The sequence below is a fragment of the Pleurodeles waltl genome, chromosome 4_1, assembly GCF_031143425.1.
Source record: "Pleurodeles waltl isolate 20211129_DDA chromosome 4_1, aPleWal1.hap1.20221129, whole genome shotgun sequence".
In the NCBI taxonomy this organism is placed as follows: Eukaryota; Metazoa; Chordata; class Amphibia; order Caudata; family Salamandridae; genus Pleurodeles; species Pleurodeles waltl.
The window spans coordinates 138,768,640-138,783,717 of record NC_090442.1 but is presented as its reverse complement, the minus strand read 5'-3'; the positions used below and the strand labels follow the sequence as shown (position 1 = coordinate 138,783,717).

Below are 15,078 nucleotides of genomic sequence, written 5' to 3'. Positions count from 1 at the left end.
ACAGAAGAGGCCCACAATGATGACAGTAGCTCTGTCCAACTAGATCTAGATGACCAGCCCGGCCCATCGGGGACCTCTGGACAGTCGGCTCCCCTCACCCAGTCACAGGCCACTACAGAGCCTCCCCCCTCTGGAAACACCAGCACAGCACCCACCCAGCGGGCCCATACCTCCATCCCCAGGACACGTCAAGCAGCAGTGTGTCCACCACTACAGGGAACCCAGGCTAACCCACCACCCCAACAACAACAGGGACCTGGGGGCAGTGGTAGTGGGCACACGGTCCAGGGGACGGAGGCCCAGGAACACAGGGGAACTGGGAGGGCTGCTGTGCGACAGGGGGAGGACAGGCCCATGGAACCCACTCTCCATGAGGCCCTCTCCAACATCATGGGAGCCTACCACCACTACCAGGAGACGATGGCAACAGTACTGGCCAAGTTTCAGGAGACCCAGCGCCTGCAGGAGGGACACTGTGGCACTACAATGAGCCCCTGACACTAGCCTGGATGATGAACTGCCCACCACCTCCGCCGGCGCTAGTGGACAGGAGGCACCGCCACAGGAGCACCACACCAGCACCCCACCCCCTGCAGAGGGAGAACCACCTCACAAACGGTCCCTGAGATCCAGGACAAAGACAGAGAACAATGCCAAGACCCCCGCCAAGAAATGAGACCACCCTGAATGTCATCCCACTGTCCCACTTTGTCACCATGTCCATCCTTAAACTACCCCAGCTCCACTTCCTATGCCCATTTGGGCAATGCACCTGTGTGACTAATAGACTGGACTCTGCCATGGACATTCCTCCGCCATCACCCCTCACCATTCTGCTACCCCCTCCAATATTGAGCAAAATAAACACCCTTAAAGCACAAAACAATCTGGAGTCAGTCTGTGATTTTGGAATACTGTATTAGCAATTACTGTGGCAAAAAGCTCTTTCATTTGTAATGTCCACATACCTATGTCACACAGCTCTAGTCCATGAGGAATCAAAGGAGATGTCACACATTGGGACCCACATCTTTGAAATCGTAAAGGAAAGTGACAACTCAGTGACCATACACTGGGTGAAAACGACAGACAGTAGAGAGGCAGTAGTGTTTAAGTACATGTATTAGGCAGGTTTGTATTCTTACCTGTGTTTCACTGGAAATATTGCTGGATCACTGAGACCCTATTGTCCGTGTCTTCTTCTTCTGCTTCCTCGTCTTCACTGTTCACAGGCTCCACAGCTGCAACAACACCGCCATCTGGACCATCCTCCTGCAGAAAAGGCACCTGTCGTCGCAAAGCCAGGTTGTGAAGCATACAGCAGGCCACGATGATCTGGCACACCTTCTTTGGTGAGTAGAATAGGGATCCACCTGTCATATGGAGGCACCTGAACCTGGCCTTCAGGAGGCCGAAGGTCCGTTCGATCACCCTCCTAGTTCGCCCATGGGCCTCATTGTAGCGTTCCTCTGCCCTTGTCCTGGGATTCCTCACTGGGGTCAGTAACCAGGACAGGTTGGGGTAACCAGAGTCACCTGCAAATGGCGAGGGACAACTGTTAGACACACACAACCTGTAGGGATATCCCCAGACAACCATTCCCACTGACATGCTTCCAGGTGCTCACCTATTAGCCACACACGGTGCCTGTGTAGTTGCCCCATCACATAAGGGATGCTGCTATTACGCAGGATGTAGGTATCATGCACTGAGCCAGGGAACTTGGCTTTCACATGGGAGATGTACTGGTCGGCCAAACATACCATCTGTACATTCATCGAATGATAACTCTTCCGGTTTCTGTACACCTGTTCACTCCTGTGGGGGGGACCAAAGCCACATGTGTCCTATCAATGGCCCCTATGATGTTGGGGATATGTCCCAGGGCATAGAAATCACCTTTCACTGTAGGCAAATCCTTCACCTGAGGGAAAACGATGTAGCTCCGCATGTGTTTCATCAGGGCAGACAACACTCTGGCATCCCTGCTGCTATGGCCACTGTTGTTTGAAATGACCCACTTGCAAGGAAATGGAGTACTGACAGCACCTGCACTAGAGGGGGGATTCCAGTGGGATGGCGGATAGCTGACATCAGGTCTGGCTCCAGCTGGGTACACAGTTCCTGGATTGTGGCATGGTCAAGCCTGTAGATGATGATCACGTCTTTCCTCCATTGTCGACAGGTCCACCAACGGTCGGTACACCGGAGGATGCCGCCATCTCCTCACATGTCCCAGCGGACGGTGCCTATGAAGGACAACAGCGAGCACAGAGTCAAACAACTCAGAGGTACGTAAACACAGTTTACACAGAACACCAATCATAATCCAAAAAGTGGCCTGTATGTGTGTTGAGTCTAGGCCTAGGTATGTGTGACGCAATTAAAAATGAAGCCATGTGGGCCCCTGAAATGGTGGCTGCCTGACCTGTAAAGTGGGACAATTGGATGTGAGGTAACTGCGCTGGCGTTGTACACCGTCGCAGTAGGCGGTCGAAGACCGCGGCGCAATGCTGCATTGGTTAACATTGGACCCTATGGGTCCCAGGACCCAATGACAATGTACGCCGGCGGTGACGGTACGCACCGCCGCGGACGTGACCGCCATTTTCTATCTGTTCAATCACTCGATACCTGATCTTCGACAGGAGAGGACCTACACTGCAAGTGCTGCTGTGACCTCAGTCTGGAAGAGACAATGGCTCGTGTGTCTGGGGAAAGGGCCCCTGCCTTCACATCGGAGGAGTTGGAGAAACTCGTGGATGGGGTCCTCCCACAGTACACGCTACTCTACGGTCCTCCAGACAAACAGGTAAGTACACTGGGAGCATGCTGTATGGGCTATGCCTGTGTGGAGAGGGGTGGATGTAAGAAGGAAGGGGGGAGAGTGCGGCGTGCATGAAATCACGGTGAGTGCATGTGCCACATGCCAAGGGTAGGGATGGGGGCCAATGACTGTGACGGTGCAGTTGGTAATAAGTTTATCTTCCCCCTGTACAAATCATGTAGGTCAGCGCCCACCAGAAAAAAGATATTTGGCGTGCCATCGCCAAGGACGTCCGGACCCTGGGGGTCTACCACAGACGGAGCACCCACTGCCGGAAAAGATGGGAGGACATTCGCTGCTGGAGCAAGAAGACAGCAGAGGCTCAGCTGGGGATGGCCTCCCAACGTGGGAGGGGTGCCCGTCGCACCATGACCCCCCTGATGTCCAGGATCGTGGCGGTGGCGTACCCGGAGTTGGATGAGCGCTTGAGGGCATCACAGCAGCCACAAGGGGGTGAGTACACTCTCATCCTGCTGAGTTTGCGTGCAGTAGAGGGGTCTGGGTGGGGGAAGTGCGCTGTGGGTTTCCCTAGGCCAGGGCGATTTTAGTAGGCAAGGTCCCTCCGTAAGGCAGGCCATGTGGCACCCCACCTCACCTCTGTAGAGTGCCAAGTACACCTAGTCATGCCCCTGTGTCATCCATGTGTGCAGATGTCATCCATAGCCTAGTAGGCCATTTCCCAGGAATTGAACAGTGGAGCCCAAGAGCGAGGCGTAGTGCAGGGGGCTTCTGTGTCTGTCGTGTCCGCCAACGGTAGCGGTAATGCATGCACTCAACATGTCTTGTCGTTCCCCCCCTTTTTGTGGTCTCCCTGTTCTTGTGTGCATTAGCAGCATCAGGCGGTGGAGCAGTGGCACCGGAGCAGGATGGAGCTGCATCCCACATGGCCCTGGAGTGCGAAACTACGGACTCGGAGTTCACCAGTGGGACGGAGGGCGAGGGGAGCTCCACGGCGGGGACAGGAGCTGAAACCAGCGACACGGACTCGTCGTCTGATGGGAGCTCCCTTGTGGTGGCGGCAACATCTGTGCCCCCCGCATCTACAGGTACCTCAGGCCCTGCCCCAGTCACCCCCGCTGCCCTCAGTGAGGAGGCCATTGACCTCCTCAGGTCCCTCACTGTTGGGCAGTCTACCATTTTGAATGCCATCCAGAGTGTAGAAAGGCAGTTGCAACAAACTAATGCATTCCTGGAGGGCATTCATTCTGGTCAGGCGGCCCTTCAGCGAGCTTTTCAGACTCTGGCCTCAGCACTGATGGCAGCCATTGTCCCCGTCTCTAGCCTCCCCCCTCCAACTTCCTCCACCCAGACCCAATTCCCTGTACCCCAGCATATCCCAAGCACACCTTCAGACCAGCATGCACACACGTCAACACACAAGGGAAGCTCTGGCAAACATAAGCACCACACATCACACAGGCATCACACACATGCAGACACACCAACATCCACTGCCTCCACTGTGTCCCCCTCCTCCTCGTCTCCCTCCTCCCTCCCTGTCTCGTCTCCACTCACACCTGCATGCACTACATCTACAGCCACTACTGCCATCACCAGCACACACACCACCACACCCCGCTCACGTGCAGTCACCACCCCCACTACCATTCACACACCCCCTGTGTCCTCTCCAGTGTGTCTGTGACGCCACCTCCCAAGATACACAAACGCAGGCACACACCCACCCAACAGCCATCCACCTCACGACAGCCTCCAGCGCATGCACCTTCACCCAAAGTCACCAAACGCACACCTCCTACAACCACAACTTCTTCCTCCACTCCCAAACCCCCTCCAGCTACCTGTCCCAGTGTCTCCCAAAAACATTTCCTGTCCAACCTTTGCCTCTTTCCCACACCTCCCCCACCCCGTCCGTCTCCTAGGTCCCGAACTAGCACCTCAGCCACAACATCTCCTGGACCAGTGGTGCCTGTAGTCACCGGAATCTGGAGTGCACCGGCCACCAGGGCAGCCAGTGTGGCACGGAGCCACAGCACAGACAGTCCCCCACCTGTGAAGCATCAGAAGTTGGCCAGTGCCCGGCGGGAGAGGGGGAAGACTCCAGCCACCAAAGCCGCTCCCAGGGGTCCGGTGGGAGTGTGGAGTCAGCTGCAACACCTTCCAAGGTGGGGAAGGGCCACAAGAAAGCAGGAAAGTCTGGAAGAGCAGCACGGCGGAGGAGACCGCCATCATCCCCGCTGCCCAGGAGGCCACAGCCATCATCCACGCTGCCCAGGAGGCCACAGCCATCATCCCCGCTGGGCCAGAGAGGACCGCCAGCACAAGCCCCATTGGGCTAGAGAGGACCGCCAGCACAAGCCCCGCTGGGCCAGAGAGGACCGCCAGCACAAGCCCCGCTGGGCTAGAGAGGACCACCAGCACAAGCCCCGCTGGGCTACAGAGGACCGCCAGCACAAGCCCCGCTGGGCCAGAGAGGACCGCCAGCACAGGCCCCGCTGGGCTAGAGAGGACCGCCAGCAGCTGAGTCACTGCAAAGGAGCCCGCCGCTCCAATCACCGCTGAACAGGGCACCGCCGTGTCAAGCACCTCTGAACAGGGCACCGGCGTCTCAAGCACCGCTGAATAGGGCACCGCCGTCTCAAGCACCGCTGAACAGGGCACCGCCGTCTTAAGCACCGCTGAACAGGGCACCGCCGTCTCAAGCACCGCTGAACAGGGCACCGCCGTCTCAAGCACCGCTGAACAGGGCACCGCCGTCTCACGCACCGCTGAAGAGGGCACCGCCGTCTCACGCACCGCTGAACAGGGCAGCGCTGTCTCAAGCACCGCTAAACAGGGCACCGCTGCTCCAAGCACCGCTGGCCCATGAGCGCCAAGGGCACTGACGCTACTGAGTCCGTCACGGGCAGACTGAAGCACTCTGGGCACAAAGCCCCCTCCAGAACCAGTGGAGAGATCCATCCACTACCTCTGTCCTTAGCAGGATGAAGCACTCTGGGCACAAAGCCCCCTCCAGAACCAGTGGAGAGATCCATCCACTACCTCTGACCTTAGCAGGATGAAGCACTCTGGGCACAAAGCCCCCTCCAGAACCAGTGGAGAGATCCATCCACTACCTCTGTCCTTAGCAGGATGAAGCTCTCTGGGCACAAAGCCCCCTCCAGAACCAGTGGAGACTGTTATCCACTTGAGAGACGGTGGCTTTGCACTCCCCAGGATGGAACAGTGGGCAACCCACCCACTGTAGAGACTTGAGAGACTGTGGCTTTGCACTCCCCAGGATGGAACAGTGGGCAACCCACCCACTGTAGAGACTTGAGAGACTGTGGCTTTGCACTCCCCAGGATGGAACAGTGGGCAACCCACCCACTGCAGAGACTTGAGAAACTGTGGCTTTGCACTCCCCAGGATTGAACAGTGGGCATGTGGCCCTCTCGTGTATTTGGCGTCGTGCACTCAACCGGCTGAGGTGCCCCCCCTTTCCCTCCCCCTGAGGTGCCTGTTTTCTTGCTCTCTGATGCCCCTGCAGTGTTCTCTCCGTCATGGTCGGGGATCTTGTGTGGGCCTCTCCCATACCGTGTGGGCCGAGTGTTTCACAGTCTTGATTGGAGCACTACCTGGACTACTATGCTTGGTGTATATTTTGTTAATGGTGTATATATATATTTTTGCATACTTGATTTTAATATATTTCTATGGTTACACTCATTTCCTTTTGTCTTTGCATTCTTCCAGGGGGTTTGGGGGGTGTAACTATCATGTATAAATATGTATTAGTGTGTGTGTTGTAGTGGGTGGGGGTGTTGCATGTGTGTCCCTGTTTTTTCTCTCCCCCCTCCCCTGTGTCGTAGGTGCAGCACTCACCGTGGTCTTCTCCGCCGGCGTTCGTGCTCCTGGTAGAGGAGCAGGAAGACTATCGCAGGGAGAATTTGGAGTTCCGGATCCATGGTGTCCTAGTTCCTCGTGGGGTGTGTAGAGGTGAGCGTTTTCCCTTCGGAATCCTGTTTCCGCCGCGGTTTTATCCGCGGTGAATCCGCCCAGGAAAAGGTGGCGGATTGGCCTGTTGTGATACTGTGGGCGGTACTTTGTCCTCCGCCTGTCTGTTGGCGGTGACCGCCGCGCTGTTTGTTTGTACCGCCGTGGAGGTCGGAGTGTTAAAGTGGCTGTCTTTGTTGGCGGTTTTCCGCCACGGTCGTAATTGCAAATTGTTTACCGCCGGCCTGTTGTCGGTCTTACCGCCACTTTAACACCGACCGCCAGGGTTGTAATGACCACCTCTATCTCTTTCCCTGTCACTTTCTTTCTCTCTTACTCTCTTTCAATCAATTTCTCTCACTCACACACCCACTCAGACACTTAGGTACCCACTCACAGACCTACTCAGACACTCATGCACCCACTCACAGACCCACTCAGACACTCACGAACCCACTCACAAATCCACTGAGCCCCTCATGCACCCACTCACAGACCCATGCACACACTGATGCGTCCACTAAAACACTGATGAACGCACTTTCACACCTAGACAGACACTCTGACAGCCACTCTCACCCCCAGATACACCCTCTCACACCCAGAGAAGCCGTGGCCAACTTCCACCGCGCAAGACCAAAGGGCTATGCACAGTTTGGGTTTGGGTGGTTAGTAGGTGTTGGCTGCAGGGTTTGGCTGCAGGCTAGGTACTACAGGCAACACCCCCTACGCATGGGTGAAGGCCGTGCACGGTGCAAGGTTGGGCGCTTATAGGGGATTGGCCTCAGGGCCTGGCTGGAGGCCAAACCTTGTGGCCAAGCCATGCGCAGCTGTGGTTGGTTTAACGTATAGTAATTAAAATGACTGTACATAAAAAAAAAATAGAAAATAGACATTCATTGAAAAAACAAAGGTTACAGGGACGTTGTAGTTAGGAAATAGAATTTAAAAAAAACATAGAAATTCACTTAAAAACCAAAGGTTGCAAGGACTTTGTAGTTAGGCTCACATTTTAAACATACAAAACCATCGAAAATCTCCAGTTATAATTAGAGTTCACTCAAGTAATTATAACTCGTACCCTAGGGTAATATTTGCAGTAAAATGTTTGCAGAAAAAAATTGTGCATGGCGGTGGCATGAGCTATAGTTACCTTAGTTTCGGAATGTGAGCTTAACTATAACGTCCCTGTAACCTTTGTTTTTTTTTAAGTGAATTTCTAGGTTTTTTAAATCGTATTTCCTAACTATAACGTCCCTGTAACCTTTGTTTTTTTCAGTGATATTTATATTGTTTTATATATATATATATATATATATATATATATATATATATATATATATATATATATAAAAAACACTCGGCTCAGCATAACTCATCTGCTCCCAAACGAGGGTGGTGCCGATGTCGGACGCACGCCACTGCACCAAAAATCTCCACTCTCCTTCAATATTAAAAAAGGAATGTGGCACTCCACAGCTGCTGAAAAATTATTTATTGACACGCTAAGTAACGCGTTTCGGCGTTTATGCCTTTGTCAACCTTGCGGTCGCCATCTTGGATTCTCTTTTTATACCATACGATCTATTTGACACATCTAATCATTTCTTGAATCTCATTCAATTTTAGTTATTATGTCATAAGGCCAGTACCAATTCATTTCTCACATAATAATATTTCAATAAAAGTGATTTTACCTTATCTCAAATTCTACAATTGTGCTACCTTATAAAAAAATCACTTAATTCTACTAATACAGGTATGATAATTTTTCCTTACAAAATTTAGAAACAGATGCAGCCCAAACTGCTAAACGTATTTTCACCAAATTAGGCAGAAAACTAAATCTTGTTCCAGAAAGTGTGTGTCAAATGGCTTGCATGTAGTCTCAGTTTTGGATTCAACGCCTTAAGTTGACATCTGCTTTCAATGGTAATCTTTTCCACACTTTACTGCATTAATGTCCTGTATGTGAATTTCTGATAGGTCCTGATGCCCCACAGTCTGTACAGCTAGTTCCAGGATCATGCATTTCGGAACACAATGACATTGTTTTGCTTTCTTGCTATGCTCATTAGGAGACACTTCTTTGTAGTTAGACGAAAAGAATGAGCTGCTCTGTGTCTCTCTCACAGTGTGATAAGAATGCTACTTTATTATATAACCCGCTTCATTGCTATGGCTCAGCGAGAAGAACACTTATATGCTGGGATTAACACGGAACCTCTGCGAGCTGTGACTGAGATGCAGTCCTGTTGACTCTGACCTCCATCCTGCCAAGAAGGAAAAACAGCACTGGCTTCATGACACCTAATACCAAGGTTTTGGGGTTAGACTATCCCAACTTATCTGGCAATGGGGTCCCTGCTATGCTCTCTTCAGTATAATATAGTATTAGAAGCATATAGGATTAGGAAAACATTAGCAACAATTACCATTGTTGTTTACCATTCTAATAATGCTGATTACAGTAGTATGTCTAATCTTTCTAATAATCGCAGCACATGCTTTTTTATAGAAGATCTGATTGGCTGCCACCCAGTGCTTAATTTGTGCTTATTGTTTCCGGTGCTGAGCACCGGCACTTATTTTTGAGGGCCGGGGCTTATTCTTCTGCCTCAAGCATTTGCTGGGAGCAAAAGACACATATGGGACAGACGGAGGAAGGGAAATACGAAAAAGCATCACAAATTGAGAAAGTAGAAAGCTGCAAGAGTGAGCTGAAGGGGCAGGGATTTATATGGATTGAAGAGGCCCGAGATAGCTTCAGGATTACGCCGCCTCAGTATTCCGTGTTCAAACATTTAATTGCTGCAGCCGCGAGTTTAAGAGGAGGGCTTTGGGCACCGGCACCAGCACCTTTTTATTTAAAAATTAAGCACTGCTGCCACCACATCAACAACAATGGCGGGCAGCCAAATTAGCACTTAGGGCACAGTCCTGAGTCCTAGACAAAAGGTAAAAAAAGATATAAGGGACCGGGCGGATACCCTGCCCCTCAGGTCTCTGGGCCAATATTTTTTTTTGTCATATTTTGCTGCAAATTTGGGAAGGATCTGTGCTACTAAAAAAGATACCACCCAAGCTGGGCCAGGGCCCAGAGAGTGGCACAGTAACATGTTTTAACCGATAAAAAGCACTGACGTTTACCAAGCGGCCAGAGCTGCCGACCTTGGAGCTGGGGAACAAAGGTTCGAGGCTCTCGGTGTTGACTCAACATCCTGTGATTCTAGGCAAATCACTTAATCTCCCCGTACCTACCAAAAAAAAAAAATGAACGTGTCCTTATGTAATGTAACTGGTGCTCATGTAAAGCGCTCCAAAACCTTTGGGTTGAATTTGCGCTATATAAAACTGCTAAAAAAAAAACTAATCTAACTATAACTTGTACCCTCATCATGCACTGGTTATGACATCCCAAATATTATCACTGATGTCTTCTGAAATTACATTATTGATGACTACACTGTTCATGGAGGGGCATGGTTACAGTTTCTTCAGTTAACCATAATGGGTGAATTTCAGTAGTTTTTATAGTTAAAAATGTTTTGTTTTAAATGACATTTGAAATCCGAAAAACATCTGAAATTCTCCAGCTATAGATTACTGAGCTAACTGATAATTAATAAGACACCCTGGTTGGTTTCATATTATATGGGGAGTTCAACCACCCCACCAACACTCGAAACATGCTCACATCAAATGCCTGCTTTTCCAGCACAATTTTTAAGCATACCATAAGCCTTTTGTATCTTCTGTCTTAGACCCACCATTTGCATAAATGTCGCTTGCGATCCTCTGTATGTTACCATATTGTAAGGAGTCTTCTCTTGCAAATGTTCTAGAGCCCATCATCATTTATGCGAGTGTAATCCATATGATGATCAGGGTGGCTTCACATACCTCTCATGATATGTGACCTCTTCCAGATATTGAAGTGGACAACATCTACTTCTTATGTAGATTGGGGTGCTGTGAAGAAAGGTGGTATATATGCTGTTCCAATTGTAGGTCCAAAGGTAACATTAGTATGATTGTATGCTGTTTTACAAAAGCTTATACATACCAGCACTCATTAATTTATTTTTGTTATTTCCCATTCCTTTTCAGAATTATAATTGTTATTCTTGTATATCTGTTCACTTACATTTGAACTTGTGCTTGGTTCTACAGGTGGAGTGCCACATATATTTGAACCAGAGTAAATTATTGGAATTCTGCAAGTCCAAAGATATTGTGTTGGTGGCGTACGGTGTTCTTGGATCAACTAGAGACAAGGCCTGGTAGGGCGAAAGATACTTGGGATGGCTGAATATATTGGTGGGCAGGTGCATTGGGCTTGCTTCACTAAGTCTAAGGAAATATTTAGAATAGTGTGCTGTGAGGCTCTGCCACTTAGCAGACAACAACAAGCCTTTGCAAAGAGATTTCATTGCTGTTGATGCTTTTGGAGTTTTGTATTTATTTGTGGATGTGAGTCCTAAATGGGTTAAGATGGAGATGAAGGTATGTGCCTTAAATTATATTAGGATCATTAGAAATGACATTTAACGTTCCCACTCCTGACTAAAATTCTGGATGGTCATATGTAATTCCATTTACATTGACCACTAAAGATTTTCTTCATCTTTCAGTAGGTAAAGATTGATCTATCATTAGGGTCAGCTTCATAAGGAAATATTTGAATGTTTGCTTTCCTAGCAATGTCAATTATCACCTCATACTTTGTGGAATTTGGAGTCTGTTGTTTTCATTTGCCCAAATCAACTAACCCTAGTTTTGCATTGTTCTTTAAAGCAGACACTTGTGCTCCAGGCTTTTCCTCTGGAAGGGTCTATTTTATCTCTCACCCAGAACCTTTTTGTGTTTATTTGAAAAATTCAAGGTGGCGAAATGAAATGACAGATTTCATCTTCAGCCCGAGAAGTTAATAAAATCAACACTAAAACACACTGTTGGCAAGTTGCAATGACAACACATTTTGCATGAGGGAGAAGAAAGGTTTGATGCAAACAACATACCTATCCATGTGCAAGTCTTAACCACTAAGAATGCTGCCTCTCGCTGAACTTTTGCTGTATTACAAAGAAATCTTCATCTATCATTTTCAGGGCTTGAAGTACTAAAGTTTGACTGAAAGCTCAGAAAACCGAAAGAACTTCTCAAAACCTGCCTGCTATATTTCATACTTAAGCTACATCTCTGTACCACCGAGGGAGGAAATTTGAGCTTTATTATGAACAATGTAGTGGGAAGTGCTCTTTCTCAAGTGTAGGAAGCTGGCCTGGTGTGTGGTGGGTACCTATGGTACTTCCACCTTATACCAGGTCCAAGTATCCCCTCTTAATGAAGTGCAGGCAGTGTCTAGAAGCCAGGCTCTCTAGAGGCAGCTGTGGATGAGCAGCCAAGGCTTATCTAGGAGACTTGCAACGCTCATGCAATACCACTGTAGTCACACAGCACTTACACACAAGAAAAAAGACACTCTGTTGTACAAGAATAAAGGTACTTTATTTTTGGTCACACACTACCACAAAATACAAGAAGGGCTACCCTTCAATATGAGGTAAGTAATACACTAGATATGTACACAGTACACAGAAATAGGCAGAGAAGATGTTAGAAAACAGTGCAAATGTAGATAACCAATAGTGACCCCAGGGGGAGCCCAAACCATTTACTAAAAAATGGAATGTGAACACAGGACCCCCATCTAGGTAAGTGGAATGTGCAGAGGAGAGCTGGGGGTATTAGAAAACCACAGAGGTAAATAGCACAGTATCACCCAGCGACCAGGAAAGCAGGAGTAAGTCACTGGAATTTCTCAAAACCACCCAAAAGGAGGAAAAAAAAGAAAAGAAGACACCCAGACAAGACTGCAAGAAATCAGCAGTGGATTCCTGGACAGGAAGACCTGTGGAGAGAAGAGACCAAGTCCAAGAGTCATAGTGGAGTCCAGGAGTAGGAGCTACTACCCACCCAGCTGTACTTGCAGGAGTTAGTCGACAGTGATGAAGATCAGGTCAGCACTGGAACGGGAAAAGAGTTCCTGAAGGATGCAGGACATGTCCCATGCTTGATTGAAGATTACAGACGCATGTCGGTGCAGGAATTCCACCAACAAGCCTTGGCAAAGGCAAATTCACGGTTAATGGAAAAGTAGAGCTGCCGGGGACCAGCAAGGCTCAGGAGGACTCAACCCAGCAGGGGGAGCCAGAGGGGACCCTCAGCGATACAGAGAGCCCACAGGAGCAAAGGCAGCACCCACAGGACCCCCACAGGACGGGGACATAGAAGTCGCAGAAGGAGCCCACACAGCACAACAGAAAGGGATCCCGTGTCACAGGAGAATAATGTAGAGGGCTGTGCATCACACGAATGAGTGCTGGGGGCTGGAGCTACATGTTGCCTGAGGATCCCTTGGAGGAGATGCAAACAAGCCTTGGCAGCTGCAGAGATGTGGTGCACGGGGGTACCATCCTGCATGGGAAGGCAAAGGCTTATATCCACCAAAGTTGGACAGCTGGCAAAGAGGACGAAGAGGACTACTCTGGACCACCACCCGTGATGCAGGACCCACGCAGCTCAAGATGAGGGGAGATCCACGCAGCCAGTTGTCGTCGCAGCAGGTGCCTGTGGATGCAGGGGAGTGACTCCAAGGGAGATTCCTTCTTTCTTCTAGTGCAGACTGGCGACACAACACCCTCAGTGGATGCACAGTCAGTGGAAATGTTGCAGTTGGGGCAGGAGCCCTGGAAACAATGTTGCAGAAGAGTTCTTCTTCTTGGAGGCAGATTGTCGAGTCCTGGAGGGTCCAGTCGCAATTCCGGAGGCCAGAAGTCGAAGTGAAGGTTGCAGAGGAATCCTGCTGGAATCCTGCAAGCCGAATGTGAAGACCCACCCGAGAGAGAGACCCATAAAGGGGGATTGGTCACCTAGCCAGGTAAGCACCTATCAGGAGGGAGCTCTGACATCACCTGCGTGGTCTGGCCACTCAGATGCTTCCAGAGTTCCCTGCCAACATTGGAAACAAGACGGCAGAACCCAGGGATGCTCTGGAGGAGCTCTGAGCACCACCCCAGGGGTGGTGATGGTCAGGGGAGTGGTCATTCCCCTTTCTATTGTCCAGTTTCATGCCAGAGCAGGGATTGGGATCCCTGAACTGGTGTGGACTGTTTTATGCATGGAGGGCACCAAATGTGCCCATCAAAGCATACCAGAGGCTTGGGGAGGCTACCCCCCCCCCAAGCCAGTCACACCTAGTTCCAAAGGGAGCAGGTGTTACCTTCCTCTCCCAAAGGAAATCCTTTGTTCTGCCTTACTGGGCTTGATTATATCAAGCAGCAGGAGAGCAGAAACCTGTCTGAAGGGTGGCAGCAGCTTGGGCTGCCTGTAAAACCCTGTAAGACTGGTGGTAGCAATGCTGGGGGTCCTCTAAGGAGCCCCCAGAGTGCATGGAATCATACTTCCAATACTTGCAACTGTATTGGGGTATGATTCTGACATGTTTGATACCAAACATGACCACGTTTGGAGTTACCATTATGTAGCTGGACATATGTAGTGACCGTGTCGCGTAAGTTCTCAGTATCCTAATGAGACTAATGGAGTCGGGTGACAGAATCACCTGTACTGCGGGGGACTGAGTCTGATCCCGCAGCATGTGACACCTGTCGGCCTAATCCTGGTTTGTTCCGGCTAGCTAGCAGTGCCTCATCTCCATCCAAGAGGTGGAATGATTGGGGCAACCGGATGCATGACGTAAATTACTCCTCAGAGGAATTGTGGTCACTCAGATCTCATCCGTTTCTCTCAATTATATTAGTCTCACGTATGCAAGGACAATCAGAGGCAGAGTATAGCTCAATAACGTTTTATTGAAGAAACTTAATTTTAGATAATAAGGCATGTATCGCAATAACTAGGACGATGGAGCACAATAGGATTAAAATTGTGACAAGGAGAGTAAAACACAAGAATAACGCTACCATGTTGTCACTAAGGTTTTTAAGGATAGTTCCTACCTAAGCTATGTTAGAGCACAGCATGTTAAGCTCTAATTCTGCCCTTTAAGTTCCCCCCTAAGAAGACATCATCCCTCATACCTGAGCAAGAGGCCTGTAGTCTACATAGCAGCTGCAGCGAAGCAATCAGCAATCGGCATGCAGTCGTAGTCATCTGGCTGGAATCTCCCTCTAACATACATGGGTCAAAGTAGTGTTTTTATAATAAAACAGCTGATGTTCCAAGAAAGGATCGCCACATAAGAGTCTGTATGTTTCTGTGAACATTGGGAGACAAAGCGTACCACTTTT

The 15,078-nt window shown here is 49.6% G+C and overlaps 1 protein-coding gene across 3 annotated transcripts in view; it reads left to right on the top strand.

Moving 5' to 3' along the window:
- LOC138287471 (aldo-keto reductase family 1 member C1-like) overlaps nucleotides 1–15,078 on the top strand; it is a 194,990-nt gene that overhangs the window by 141,125 nt on the left and 38,787 nt on the right. For all 3 annotated transcript variants that reach the window (XM_069227913.1, XM_069227911.1, XM_069227912.1), the window contains exon 7: nucleotides 10,937–11,046. In XM_069227913.1, coding sequence (XP_069084014.1) covers nucleotides 10,937–11,046 — 110 coding nt within the window. The remainder of the gene's footprint in view (nucleotides 1–10,936; nucleotides 11,047–15,078) is intronic.